Source organism: Sturnira hondurensis, unplaced genomic scaffold (genome assembly GCF_014824575.4).
Source record: "Sturnira hondurensis isolate 20B ecotype Veracruz unplaced genomic scaffold, ASM1482457v3 Scaffold0001509, whole genome shotgun sequence".
Taxonomy (NCBI): domain Eukaryota; kingdom Metazoa; phylum Chordata; class Mammalia; order Chiroptera; family Phyllostomidae; genus Sturnira; species Sturnira hondurensis.
Window position 1 is genome coordinate 6,273,596 of NW_028074140.1, and position 14,951 is coordinate 6,288,546.

At 43.3% G+C, this 14,951-nt stretch overlaps 1 protein-coding gene across 2 annotated transcripts in view; it reads right to left on the reverse strand.

Moving 5' to 3' along the window:
- The window catches only part of SNCAIP (synuclein alpha interacting protein), a 141,177-nt gene that overhangs the window by 31,860 nt on the left and 94,366 nt on the right, over positions 1-14,951 (reverse strand). For both annotated transcript variants that reach the window (XM_037028880.1, XM_037028890.1), the window contains exon 4: positions 1,453-2,309. In XM_037028880.1, the coding sequence (XP_036884775.1) occupies positions 1,453-2,309 (857 nt within the window). The remainder of the gene's footprint in view (positions 1-1,452; positions 2,310-14,951) is intronic.

Here is a 14,951-nt window from a genome sequence, read left to right on the forward strand (position 1 = left end):
GACATAAAAGCTCAAGAGACTAATTTTCATGTGAGAGACGCGGTGACAAGGAGAGGTCGGCGTGCTGGGGGAGGTTCTGAGCTGGCTTGTAAACAACTGGGATGGCACTCACAGTATCTGGCAGGCTCCTGGTCTGTCTCCGCCCCTTCGCTGCTAAGTGCTGAGGGCCAGGTTGTGGTCTGGGCCCTGCTGCAGGTTTGCTGAAACCATGAACTACCAGTCTCAATCATCCGCTTTGCCCTGAACCACGGAGAACCAGCTTTGACTGCGAGCTACATGGTGTCCGCTGCCAACTGCTGCTCCCATGGGAACCTCTAGACACTTTCAGCCCCAAACCAGCTCCTGGGGGCATTGGCAGGCCACCTGCCTTTGGTTTTCTCACCTCTGGCGGAGTGCGTCCCCTGAGCATACACTGGTTGATAAGGACAGTTTGGTAAACTGAGAGGTGTTATCATTTGGGAAATACGAAAACATGGGAAGGAAAAAAGAAAGAAATGAACCAAAGAGAAAAAGAGGAAGGCCAAGAGGAATGGAAAAGACATTTTTAGGAGAAAAAAAATCAGTACTTTATTTAGTAAAATGATTCCATCCTATCATCCCACTACAATAAGATCTGTGATAGTGGAGCAAGCACACCATACTTAACCACGCATGGCTTTACCCGGAGTAGAGCCACACTGCCAAGATGTGACAATTTTCCTGAATGAGACTTTAATTAGCATCACAGTATTAGCCCAGGCTTGCTACTGTTTGATGCAAGTCTGGAAGCCAGAAAAGAACAATGCAGGCAGATGGAGTGTGATTTCAGTTCAGCTCCCTAAGCCTAAGCAGAACAGACTTTTCTTACATCACGTTGCTCTGTTTAGAATCTTCAGAAAAGCTTCTTCATGCTCCCTACACATGCAGAGCTGAAACTGGTAAGAACTCCATCTGGGTCAGAGGGCAACCAAGCTCCAGGGTAAGCTTCTATTTGCAAATGCTTTCAGCCCTCCCGGTCCAAGTCTTCATAATAATCAGGACAAAACAGAAGACCCTCTGTTCATGTATCTGGCAGGTCCACCTTCAGCAAGAAACTGACATCCCCACAAATAACTGAGTGAGAGCTTTGGAAAGCATTAGAAAGGCAAAGAGAAAGGCATTAAGATTCAAGTTAAAGAAAGTGCTGGGCTTTTCTGTTTTTTTTTTTTTTTTTAGATTGAGTGTCCTTATTTCAGTTGAATTCATGCAAAGTTAAAGTGAAATAACACTCTTCCTACAGTCATTTGTTTTTCCCTGCTTTAACCACCTGACTTTTTATTTTAAAACTCAAAAGTCAAATCACCCAATCAAAACCATAAATAAAGGCTAAACAAGAATGGGAACAAGTGTATCATCATTTTGGTACTAACGAATGGAGTCGATAATGAAAGTCTCTAAATTACTCATGCGTATGCTGAATTAGATCGTGCTTACCAGGAGAGAGATTTGTCCTTCTTTAACGATGTTCAAGATGCTTTTCACTTTCTTCAGATACTCACTCCTTTCTTCTGGGCCTTGGGAGCTGGTCCAGTTCATGCCACCGATCTGCTCTTCCAGTTTGGGTTCTGCCGCGGCAGACTGCAGGTGGAAGGCTCTGAGCTGGCCGTCTGGCACTGGCTTCTCGCCTCTCTGACTATGGGCATCAGTGAAGGTCTTGGTCAGGAAGTCCTTACTCTGGTTTTCAGAGCCACATTTAACCAGAGGTGGCGAGCCCTCAGAGTCTTCAGTGGAGAGCTTTTGCTGGTCGCGAAGGACAGATGACGTTTTCCTCAAGTGAGGGTTTTTCACGGGAGAAAGAACACACAATGGTGTCATGTTGGATGGCGAGGTGTCGGCACTTCCCGTAGAGCAGCCTTTGCCAGAAAGGCCATTGATGGTGGTGCATAAACCCAAAATCCTTTTTTCTGAAGTCACCTTGGTGAAAGAGGCAAGCTGTTGGCTGGATTTAATGTAAGGCACATCCAGAATCTCATCCATGTCGAGGTCATAATGCTCCAGCTCGCCCAGCAGTGCACTAGGCCCAGCGATCTTACTCGGGGGGCCGCCCTCTCTATCTCCAGGGCTGAGCTCTTCGGCTTGGGGGCCTGGGTCAGCATCACCTCCTTTCTGGTACTCTGCCTTCTGGTCCTTTTGCTCATCATTTTCATTGTTGTCCAGAGTCTCTGGCTGATGTTTCAGGGGGGAAACTCGCTTCACTGGGCGGAACTTACTGTATACATCAGCGATTCCTGTGGGCTTTTGCGTGTTTGTAATAAGAGTTGAGACGCTGCAATTCCAGCTCGAGTTAGAAACTGTTGTGAAATAAATTAAAAGAGGAGGCTATTAATTGAAACACTAAAAATATCTTGGCTATGCAGGCAGACATGGTCCACTCAAGTTATGCTCAAAGTAAGCCCCTGTGTAAGGGGACCACTTAGAATGTATATCATAAAATAAATACTTCACACTTAACACTGGAAAACAGTTAAAGATAAAAGAAAGTTATGATAGATTGGCTCCAAATTAATTAAAGTAAAGTAGTAATGGTGAAAGCAGACAGCCAAAGAAAACAAGCCCAGACCGGTATTTAGGCTTATTCCTTGGATAGTTTCACCTGCCTGGCAAGTATGTGGGTACTTGTCACCACCCTGAAAAGCAAAATTGGAGGACAGGGTCCTGTGTTAAATGAACTTCCAAACTAATTTAGGGAGAGAAGGGATGTATGTGTACACATTCCCACATGTACACACACACATATATGTATATCCCTGAAGCTTAAGGAGTCCCATATAAAGAAGAATACACTGTTTAATACTGGGCAAATAAATTATGACCGATTGGGTGATTCCCTGGGTGATTTGTTGGAGAGATTAGGGAAAAAACAGAAAGGAAGGAACTGGTCAAGAGATGATGGGACCGTGGGAGAGGAGCCAAGGCTGAGTGTACTGCATCTTAGACGGAGCACCCCAGTCCATCGTTTTCAGGGACACGTCGGGTGCTTTCCAGCACATGGCACAGCGGTGTGACGCACTGACACCTCACAGTGAAATGCGCTCTTTAAGATTCAGGGCTGCCGTTCATTGTTTGGAAAGCTGGAAACAAACAAGAGGGGAAGGACATTGCAAAGGGAGGGTGAGGTAGACAGACTAGTTTTTTTCCCCCCATTTCTGTTCAAAGTTTAGATAAACACTGCACGTGAGTGTCTGGTTGAGATGGAGCACGAAGCGAAACAGCAACACATCTGGAGGTGGAAGGTAAGAACCACCACCTCTCCCAGTTAGCCTCATAAGGAAGACTACCTACCCCCTCCGGGTACAGGGTGGTGGGGCAGCACCAGTCTCCTTGGCCACAGTGACACTACCTCCTCTCTGGGACACTCCCCTGACCAGATGATAGATGCCCCAGCGCCCCTGGGAACGTGCTGACCAGCGATTTATGGATTCCTACTCCCCTTCCACTTAGTTCACACCATCCCCCATTAAAGGGGTGGGGTTTCAGGACTAACCCCCAACCAGGGACCTCTGGTCTATCTAGCCTTTTCCGGAACAACAGCAGGTTGGAAGATTGTAACCCCAAAACATGTTTTTGTCTCTGGTCTTTGCTATTGGGCACGGCAAAAGAGATGGGGGCATTCCTAGGCCTATCGTTTGTACGAGTCCCTGGCTACCACTGATACAGGGCGTGAAATTGGAATACGAGTTATTAAAGTTCCCCACATTTAGAGCTCGGTCATTCTTCCTCCTGCCAGGATGTGTTCTCAAAGGATTCAGAGAACTTCTGGATCCAAGCTAAGGATGTGACAGGGAACATTCTGAGCCTGAATGCCATATAACTGTGGGTTTTTTCTCCAAAATGGACCTCAGTTTTGAAAGGGGTTTCAAAGGACCTGCATTAAGGGGTCCTCCTCGGAGGCCCTTCTCCCTGAGGCATTTTAGAATCTAGGAGAAGGTCTGAGGGGAGGTTCAGATTCCATTTGGTAAGGAATGGGTCATGACACGGAATGTTCTAGAAGGGAAGGGCAGTTATCTACATGCTCTGAAGCTGCTGCTTCCCTTCTGTGTTGTCGGCTCTGGTTCTCCATTGTACACAGTACTTGGCACAGAGCAGACAATTAGCAAATGCTAGTATTTAAATTTGAATCTCACTTTGTACAACACATTAAACCTCTTTTTAAATGCCCAAAGTGCATCCTTCTGAGGGATTTACGGCTTAACTTCACAGGGGAAAAAAGTTCTGTTAATAAGCTCAGAGGAGCGATAATTACCAATAAGAGCTGGATTTTCTAGAGTTATGTATGAAATGTAAATATGCAAAAGGCAAAGACTAATTCCAGTTGGTCCATTATAAATTTAAAAGGTTTTCTATCATTTATATGTCCTTTTCTCCCTAAAAATCTAAACCTATGAAAAAACTAATGTCTGCCAGAAATTTCTGCCAAGGCTTTCTCTTCTCCTTTCAAGAACACACGGTTAACTTACTCACTTATTTAAAAACAGAGAGATAATGGGCAGAGAGTTTATAATGTAGAGATATGCCTTTAATTGTATCCATCAATTGTCAGAAAGGCTTCAAATATAGTGAGATACATATAGTCCTTTACATTTCTGAGATACATACTTATTGTCAGATACGTTGTTTGCTAATATTTTTGAAAATTACCTTTATTTCTTTGGAACATCTTGAAAATGTGCATCTCAAGATAGAAGAAGGAATTCTTAAAGGCACAGAACTTAGTGGGCCAATACAACGAGTGCATTGTGCCACTATCTATGTATTGTATGTACAAGGTCGTGGGTTCAAAGGGCTACTCTTTTATGTTGGCTTTATTTACATGTGAAATTTTTTCCAAGTGATACAGGGAAATGGATACCATATGTTTCCCAGCTGTTCTGCTCCGACGGGAGCCATTGGGAACGCTGTGTGGAAATGAATTCTGTCTGAGTCTTATAAAAACACTTCTTTCCACAGAAGGGTCTAGAAACTGAGGAATGGGTATCAACATTAGGCTTGTTGTCCTTCCCTCATTCAAATGCGTGACTCTTTTACAGACTGAAAGTGAAATCTGTGCTTTCTAGCCTGTGTCATGATTGCTGAGGGAAAACATCCTAGTTGTGGGAAATGGATTATTTAACAGGTTTTCACGAGAAGTCTCTAGTATATTACTATATGATATACTTATCTGAGAAGGACAGTTTTATATATGTGCAAAAGATAAAACTCAATTAGTTTGTTTCTCCTAAGCTGGGCAAATCGGTATTTTAAGCACAACACAAGAAAAAGGGCTGTTAATGACTGGCAAGACTGTCACTTCCAATTCTATGAGAAATTTCACTTACACTGTTTTCTCCCCGAACACCGTAATAAACTCCATACACTGCATGGGAAGAGAGTTCACACGAACTGTGGTTACTAGGAAGACTTTGAGGCTAAATTTGTTTTCTGAAGATCCTGAAGAAATACTCCACATTAACATATTTTACACCCCTGAGAAACTCATCTGTAATCTTATTGGATCTGTACAAGCTCTGTGAGAACAGGGTTTGTGTCCAATTTATCTCTCCATCTCTCAAAGCTCCCAGAAAACTGCCTTCCATAAGTAAGTTCCGAATGAGGTTGGTTGAATGGATTCACTTTTAACATCTTACTAAAGTAAACATGTCTAATACTCCTTAAATCTGACTGCTGATGACATCACACATCTTCTAAAGTGGTCACTAGGTGTATTGGAAGTGTATTTGAAGCTGACTTATAGGATGTAATCATCTCTCCCAACCTACGGGCATTTGGAATGTCTCCTAGCACCAGCAAGACACTTCCAACTGCCCGCTATCCATCCACACTTGTCCTTTTATTCCACAAGCATTTACTGCGAACTTAAGAACTGCAAGTACTTGTGGCAGGCTGCATGTTCTGATTTAGGGGTCTTGTCCCTCTCCATCTTTTTCTGCTTTGTCTCCTCCCCCTCCTCATCCAACACACACACACTCGAGTCTGTCTTTCTAACTATATTCCTCATCCCTGGTAAACCTGGCCTGCATCACCTGGCTGCCACACCGTCCCACAAGCCATCCATCTCCAGGGCATGGCTCGCCCTCTCTCCCCTTGACCCCTGCCCCTCGCCCCACAGGTGCTGCCATGTTCTTCTCTGAAATTCTCCCTTTTCTTCATCCTTCTATACTGGCACTGCACTGAAACTCCGGTAGAATCAGCCTGGGCAAGGGTCTACCTACTTTTTTGGTCTTCCTTTCTAGTTCTGAGTTATTCCTCTTCTGGTAAGTCTGTACTGCCCCAAACAGTATTTCCTCCATGCAGTAGCTAAGGTGGCAGGCACACAGCTCCATCCCCCTGACCGAGGGAGTGAGGAAGTTTTATTGCTTTCAACTCTCTTTCTCCTAAGTAATTTTAGGAGTTTCGATTTGATGTTATAATGAACTTAACTCCTCATTGTTCCAAAATCTCCCTTTGGAACAATGAGACCACAGGTCACAGGTTCAGAAATTTTTATAGGTAAAGTGTTAACAGAAACATTCTATTTTCATCATTCATTTTAATGAAGACCTTAAAATGATTGCAAGTCATGTGGGTTTTCTATTTACAACACTGACATAGGTTTGTTTTAAAAACAAGCATTTAAAAGTAAGTTACTTTAGACAAATGCATTAAATAAATAATAGTGTGAGTGATACACAAGCAAAGCAAAAATAACCAAGGTAGACAGTGGGCATTGTGAAGAAATACTTGAATTACTGAGCTTTGGGAAGCCCGGGCCTTCAGGATGACAGCTAAATTCTTTAGCATGGTATGCAGCAGTTCCTTTATTTACTTTCTAATTTATCTTCCCATCGCAGCACCCATCATCCCCACAACTCTAATTTTTCCCTGCTCATCCATCACCAGACTCACCTCTTCTGGTAAAATATGTCCTTTCTTTATTGCTCCCGCCTTTGGGGCAGTCCCCCTCTGCTGGAATCCCCTTGCCGCCTTCTCTGCCTGAGAGGCAGGCCCCCCTGAGGAGAGTCCCCTCTGGCGTTACCTCCTTGGTGTACTTCCCCTGACTCTCCCAGGGCACCGTTGCTCTGCATTTCTCAGGGCCCCGATCGTACCCGGGCATACAGAGTTGGGCATTTCTGAAGTTTTGTTGCAACTGTTCACTCATGCATTTGTCTCACCTTCTCTCTTGATCGTTCCTCGAGGGCGAAGTTTGCTTCTAAACCTCCTTTTGTTCATAACCAGCTCTGTCTAGAACAGCATCTCACAGCTACTGGGACTCAGTAACAAAATCTTTTAATGGATAAATGGAGGAGTGGGGAAGGGAAGAAGAAAGGAAGGAGGAAGGAGAAAGAATCTATGCTAGGCCAAGGATGCTAAGCATAGGAAATAAATGGGAGCCTGGTCATAATGAGGCTCTCTTGCCACATTTTGGACAAGTTAACTATGTTGACTGTTTCAAAGATAGTAGTGCTAGTAAGCTACTGAAGATGTTCAGACATTCAGAAGATGCACTGCACATTTAAACATTTTCATATATTTCCTACAAGTTTTAAGTCTTGATTGCTTCATCTGTAAACTAAAGGGGTTAGACTACATGATTGCCAAGACCTGACCCACCTCTAAATTTTTGTGATGGTATGGAATGTCTACAAATAACAGGGTTCTTTATTCTGAGTGATTCACTATGAAACACTATAATTCTTCTGGATCCATGTCTCTCAACAGATCCTCACAAATTTATAATTATGAGGCTAAGCCGATTGCTGACACAGAACAATTCTTTGGCTCTTGGGACTGATAAATTAGTATTTTCTTAGGAAGATAATGTACAGTTTGCTGTTGCAACAGCGGATCTAATTTTCTAGACTTAACGTCAATGCTGGCTTCCAAAAGGCCTATTTACTTTACTTCTAAATATGGAATTATCCATTTCATATTAAAAAATACAAACTTTAGACATCAAGAAGGTAAAGAAAAGGGATATGACTTTAGGATAAAATAATGTATCCCTACTGTTTATTGTTAAAAATTAAATGAATTCGCCCTGGTTGGTGTGGTTCAAGTGGATTGAGTGCTGGCCTGCAGACCAAAAGGTTGCTGGTTCCATTCCCAGTCAGAGCACATGCCTGGGTTGCAGGCCAGGCCCCCAGTAGCGGGCACACTAAAGGCAATCACACATAGGTGTTTCTCTCCCTCTCTTTCTCCCTCCCTTCCCCTCTCTATAAATAAATAAATAAATAAATAAATAAATAAATAATCTTTAAAAATTTAAGTGGATTTTATATCCCATGAAACAAAATGGTCGGCTTTAACTGTAATTGCCTTACATGTATATATAACAATACGCTCCATATCTCTAGCTATTGGAAACCTAGGTACCTTCAAGACCATACCTTTTAAGTTCTTCAGCATTCCATTTTTTCCATTTTCCCACCCAAGGAAGGGGGATGATGAAAGATGAGGGGCGCCAATGCTACAGTTACAAGTGTCCTTAACACAGCGTAAACTGAAATCTCCAGTGGGCCCACTTATTGCAGACACCTCAGGCTCAGGAAGATGTGGTAACCGGGGACCGATACCATCTCCTGATGCTGCAACAGGGCGTGGTGTCTGGGTGAGGACTGCCTGCTGATCACTGTTCTGCGGGGTCCTAGGTGGTAACCTGGCCCCAGAAAGGGCTGCGTTCACTCTGGACTCGGAGAACTGTGCTCAGGCCACGGTGCTGGGGATAACGAATGTGTGTGAGGGATGCGTGTTTCCGGAACGTCCCCACTGGGTTGCTTGCTCATCGCTTTCACTGATGCCACAGACCCTCTTCTGAGAGTTGTGCCGTGAGGCTGTAGGGACGTACCGAGAACTTTAGTACTGTACTTGCAAAAAATACCAACCAATGATTTATTCACAGTAAGATGTTAAAATGCTGTTGGAAATGACTCATGATTTGGTTCTAAATTTCCCGATGTTAAGTGGCTGCTGATATCAAGCAGCTGCTGCGAATGTCAGATCCCTGACTCGTTATTCCCAGTTCTGTCCAGAACTGTCAAGACTGCTCACTAACTTTGCACCCGACAGGCACCCGCTCCTTGGGTCTGTGAATATTCGTATGCATACTCAAACCGCTACTGCCCTGGGTAGAAATGACACTTCTCCACCAAAAAGGCATGTTCTATCATAAAATCAGGCTCAATATTTTGACAACTTTAAACCATTGGACTTCAAAAGTACAGTTCACACAGAATAACAATTGGTGGGTCTGAGAAAGTACATGGTTTCAGAGTTATTCTGTCATCTAAAAAGTATGCTGACCTTCACTTTGACATTAGCAAAACCTCTGATGTGGATTAAGTTTTAAATTCACTCCAGGCTCCTTCCCTCCCTCTCTCCTTTCCTCCCTTCCTTCCTTCCCCTTTTCCCTCTTGTGCTAAATTGAAGAGAGAGATATACATCAAGAGACATCAAGCAGAGAAGCACAGAAACCAGAGAACTTGCTCAGTGTGTTTTCTGGAATGCGCAGAAACACACTTACCAGTTTTAACTGAAGGTGGCGATGTTTTACAGTGTTGCTCTAATGTCGAACACAGGCAACTCAAGGCACTGCTCCTTTGTAAGACAGAGCAAGAGGCAGATGGAGAGGAGTGTGTGTGTTGGGGGCAGGTGGGACAGGGAGAGAACTGGAAAACCCTGCCCTCCACCCTCTGCTCCCCATCTCCATTGATGGCTCCCAAAAGGCCAGTTTCTTTTACTTCTAAATATAGAAGTTATGTACCTGCATTAGAAATACAGCTTTAGACATCAAGGAAAGAAAAGGAGGGACCTCTTTAGGATACAAGAGTGTTCTACTTTTTTTTCCTGAAAGTGAAATGAATTCTATTTTCTATAAGAAACAAAACAGTAAGTCAGTGAAACCTGGTCCTGTTTTGAGTGGGTTGTACCTTAACAGTCCCAGGGGAGGAAAAACGGGAGGAAACAGCCAGCCCTGGCCTGCAGCCTGCTCTTCCTCTTGGCAGGCCCACTCAAGCTCCAGCCTGGGCTGGGCGTCTTGGCTCCAAGGCTGCAGAGAGGGCAGGGCAGGTGCATCCGAGCAAAGCCAAGTGCAGACAGAGGCTCGTCCCAGGACACACGCACGGTGGAGCGGCTCTGCCTGCGCCTCCTGGTGCAGCTCAGTGTGCACCGCCCAGGCACTGGAACAACCAAGGAAAAAAAGACTTACACGCACTTTAAGACTTCCTCAAAATGGCCTTTCTTAACTGGAATTCTAAGATTTCCTCCACCTAACACTTCAGAATTGTTAGTAGAATATATTTCTGTAAAGCTATCTGTGTTTCTGCATTCAAGTGTATGATTTTCTTAGAGGTTTTCACAAAAGACAAAGAATGGGTGAGCAGTTTTCATGTATTCTTACTTGCAAATAAATGAGAACTCAGGAAATTTTAAGTGTTATGTGGAAACTTATACAGCATGCTGACTTCTCAACCAGGACTGAGGTTCCCTGACTCCAGCTTGTTTCCATAACACTGCAGGGCCGCTTTCGTGAAAGTGAAAATTATTTCCTAAACATGCAATTCACATTTTCTCTATTTGGGTCACATGTGGGCAATTCGATTTCAGAAACCAGTGGCAAAACCTGGCTGTACTCAGTTCGGATTCATTTTTACCTAAATCCCCAACTGCGTTCTCTGCCCAGATTTTGGCTGCCACTCACTATGGAGCTTCTGTGTGGGAGCAAAGTTAGGAAAGTGGTTTTTAATAACAATTTTTCTTAGAAAAATTGATGGAGTGGAAGGATTTCCCAGCTTTATCTTTAGTGCATCAGCCTAAATCTAGTCATCTTAATACTGAGAATTTGTATTTTAAGCTGCTAATTCTCCCAACTGGTCAAAGGTGTCAGTGTCTGAGGTAAGCTAGAGATACCAGAATGGAATAAAACTTGTTCAGATATGTTCAAGTAATTGTCAGAATATTAAAATATTTTATAGGGTTTATTCATTGAACAAGCATTTGTTAGATATCTTCCGTGCATGTGTTTCTACAATTGCAAAGGCAAGTGAACTAGACATATTCCTTGTCCTAATGGCAGAATCAAACAGATCTGAGGAAAAAACACAAGAGGAAAGATGACTCTGGATTCCAGCTGATTCTGGAAAGGAGATCTGGGTGCAAGGAAGCACATTTTCAAATGGCTGATGCAAGAGAGAACCTGGCCGGTTCCAAAGTCCTTCTGTCTGGAGCAGAGTGAGCCAGGCTGAATGTGATCGAAGGTCAAGTTGGGGGAGGTGGTCAGGGGCCAGTTCATTTCAGGGTTTTATTGGCCACAACAGAGTTTGGTTTCTATTTTAACTGAAATGTGCTACCCCTGGGAGAATTTGACAGAGCAGTGACATGATCTGCTTTTCTTTATAAACTATATCCTTCTGCCTACTCTGTGGGAAAGAGAGGGTGGGTGAGGGCTGGTGGTGAACAAAGAAGTGAGACTGGTTGATGGCCATGAACGCAGATGACACAAAAAGCTGGCCTTGACCAGCTGGTGGGACGAAGGAAGTAAACAGATGGGGAGTTACTCTAGCACAGACAACTCAGGACCTGGTATATAGATTGATGCTGAGTTGGAAGGAAAGGGAGGGAGAACTGGGGCTTTGGCCAGTGAGTGGGTATTTTAGGAAACTGAGTGTCTTTGCCAAGGGGGAGTACGAGGAGGAACAAAATGAGGAGGAGATTCAAGACTTCCTCCTTGGAATTTCATAGGGCACGTTATGAAGATACTGAGTGAGCCATAATGTCAGAGGCCTAGAGTGCTGAGGGGCGGTATTTGAAGCTGTGAGAGTAATTGAGCTATCAACTCAAAAGAAAGAGAGGAGAGAGAGTCCTGTTGAATACTTCAGTGCCACTTAGATATTGATAGGTCAAGTGGAGAAGGAACTGTAAAGGAGACTAAGAAGATGTCAGAGTATTAGGAGGAAAATGAGGAGACAGGTAGAATCACAAAAACAAGAGAGGAGAATGTTTCCAGGAAGGCAGAACCAAGTCCAAAATAAAGTGAAGAGGCCAAGAAAGATGAAGGTATCAGTATCAACGGACTTAGCAACGTAGAAGTTGTGACTATTCCTGGAGACGTGTAGGTCACGCTGCAGGTACTCACGGTGCGTGGGAGGTAGGAGACTAGAGGTGGAGGTTCCTTTAGGGTTTCAAAGCAGGCTGGCTGCAAAGCATGGGGTGGGGGAGAGGCAGCAGCAGAGAATCAGGGCGGAAACCACTAGAAGGGGTACTGTTTGCTTGTTTTGTAAGATAGGAGACAATTAGAGGGGGCTCATCTGATGAGGATAAGGACTCCGTAGAGAGAAGGACGCTGGCTGTGTAGCTACAAGGGGAGATAACTGCAGGATCAAGGCATCAAGCCAAATGAAGAGGCGTGTCCTGCTCTTCAGTTGTAACATAAAACCCAAAGGAGCAAGGCTGCCTTTCACCCCTTCTCACTTCCATTCCTCATCCATACCTCAGTATTCACAGGGGTGGACAAAAGTAGGCTTACAGTGGTTCGTGTGGAAAGAGACATAATACCACAGTTACTGAATACATCGTAATGCAAGAAAAAGTCTGTGTTTCACAGCTGTAAGCCTCCTTTTCCCCACCCCTGTATTTGGCACCAGTGCCAGGCACTGTAGATATAATGAACAAAATTACCCCAAAGAGATTTTATTTGTCTATCAGAGAAAACAGATATTAAACCAGTATCACATTATTAATAATTTTTGAAACACATTTTATTTAAACAGGGAAAGTACAGAGAGCTAAGAAATGATACAAGGTGGGGGTGGGTATGGATGTAATCTAGGCCTTGCATTGTTCAAAATAGAAGTCATTAGACATCTGTGGCCAATGATGCATGTCAAAATGATAATAGTTTTGACTTATTGAGTTAAATAAAAGATATTATTAATTTAACCTCCCTTTAATATTTTCTAATATGGCTACTAGGAAAATCTTAAATTATGTACAAGGCTGACATTACATTTCCATTAGATGGTGGTGGTGTGGGGAGTATAGGAAAGAGGCCCTAATGAGTTGAACTTGGATGTGAAAGGAAAGACAGAAGGACAACTCCAAGTGAAAGAACACAGCACATCTGGAGGACTGAAGGAGATTCCCTGGTGTGACTGGCAGGCAGAAAGCACAGGGAGGGTGGTACGTGAGGAGCCTGCAGACCCAGGAGAAGATGGGTCAGGGCCTTAAAGGACACATAAGAGTGTTTCCCACTGTACATCCTGAGAATCATCTTGGGAAACCGTTGCCTGCTTTTGAGCATTGAGTGACATGATCAGACTTGCATTTTAGAAAAGATCACCATGCCTTACCATGGACAGCTAATGAGCAGCAAGGTGGCCTAAGTTGGTGCTTCTCAAAGTTGAATATGCATAAATGAGTCACCTGGAGAGCTTGGTAAAATGCAGATTCTGGTTCTGGAGTCTGGGGCAAGGCTTGGCAGCCTGCATTGTTAACAGGCTTCCAGGTGATGCTGCTGGTGCTGGAGCCGGTCCTGGACCACAGTGTGAGATGCAGCACCCAAGTGGGTGACCAACTGCCAGGGTCTGCGCTTTGGGAAAGTCAAGGCCCTTGAGTTCCTCTGACGGTCCTTCAAGTAGGAGATTCTAGGGTTCTGTTTCTATGACTTTAGTTTCTTTGAGGACCTTTTTTTAATGGGAAGAGTCAGGGCAAAGGAGATATGTGAACCAAACAAGGGTCATTTAAAATGGGAAGGCAGAGCCCATTTAATATTGGGAAACAACAGAAAGAAGATACGCTTGCACCAAGGGCTGTCAGAGATGCCACAAGGCTCCCAACCTAGTAACACCCCCCTTCCCCCACCCCACTGGTTTAAGGGGGGGGCATGTTTCTAAAAGTCCAATAAAAATAAACAAAAACATGGAAGAGGAGCTCGTGAGTCCTTTCCCCTAAATTTTCTCTCTCTAATACTGTCTCATTCCTGACTTCCTTAGCTTCACAATGTTGTTAGCCTTTTAAAAAATCAGAGAGCAGCGGTGCTTATAGTTGTGGTCAGATGAAGAGGAGAAACGTTCAAGTTAAGACAGAAAGGGCCAAGCAAAGGGCCAAGGACACAACGTATCTAAGCTCTGCTGCATCCCATCCCTTTCATTACTTTTGATGTTACCGGAGTTTAATTTCAGCTTTTTGATCACCCCTTGCTCCCATCGTTCCCCATAATGTTGTCTACTCTTTCTCTTAGAAACATAAATAGAGTGTTACCGATTAAAAGGCAGAGATGGTCTCTCCCTTTGGCCAGAGACATATAAGTTCTGTGGTGCATTCAAAATGATGGCCATGCACATTCTCTAATAACAGAAAAAGCAATAGGCAAAACTGTCCTTACTTATGATTGCAATCATCCAAAAAATATGCCTCCAGAAAAAAAGTACTAGAAAGAAGTACAGAAATTTTGTTTTTGTGGTAGGGTTAATTGCAGTTTTTACTTTTCTCATAATGAATCATATAATGAATCTTATAATGAATCATATCCCTTGTATAATTATAATTTCTCATAATGAATCATATTTCTTATATAATTATAATTTTCTCAAGACAAATAAAAATAATTGTTTTATTTGACTAACATTCTCATCTAGATGACTTAATGTAAGTTTTTACTACAGTTAAATAAACTAAGAGTTTTGTCATAAATGTTAGACTGTTTACTGTATTAGGTTGAAGGGCTCATTTTCTTGATTAGATCTTAGAAAATGTATTTTCCTATTCTTTGGAGTCTGTTTTATATTATATCTTCTTTTCATGTCAAATGAATCAATCAGCAGGACTTTCAATTTAAACTGGCCTGCCAACCTTCTTTTCAGACTTTGAGCTCTTCGACCTCAATAAAATGGAAAGCAGGGTTCTATACACGTGGCATCATCAGCTATGTCACAGCGGCTTTCAAAGAACAAATGTCATGCCAA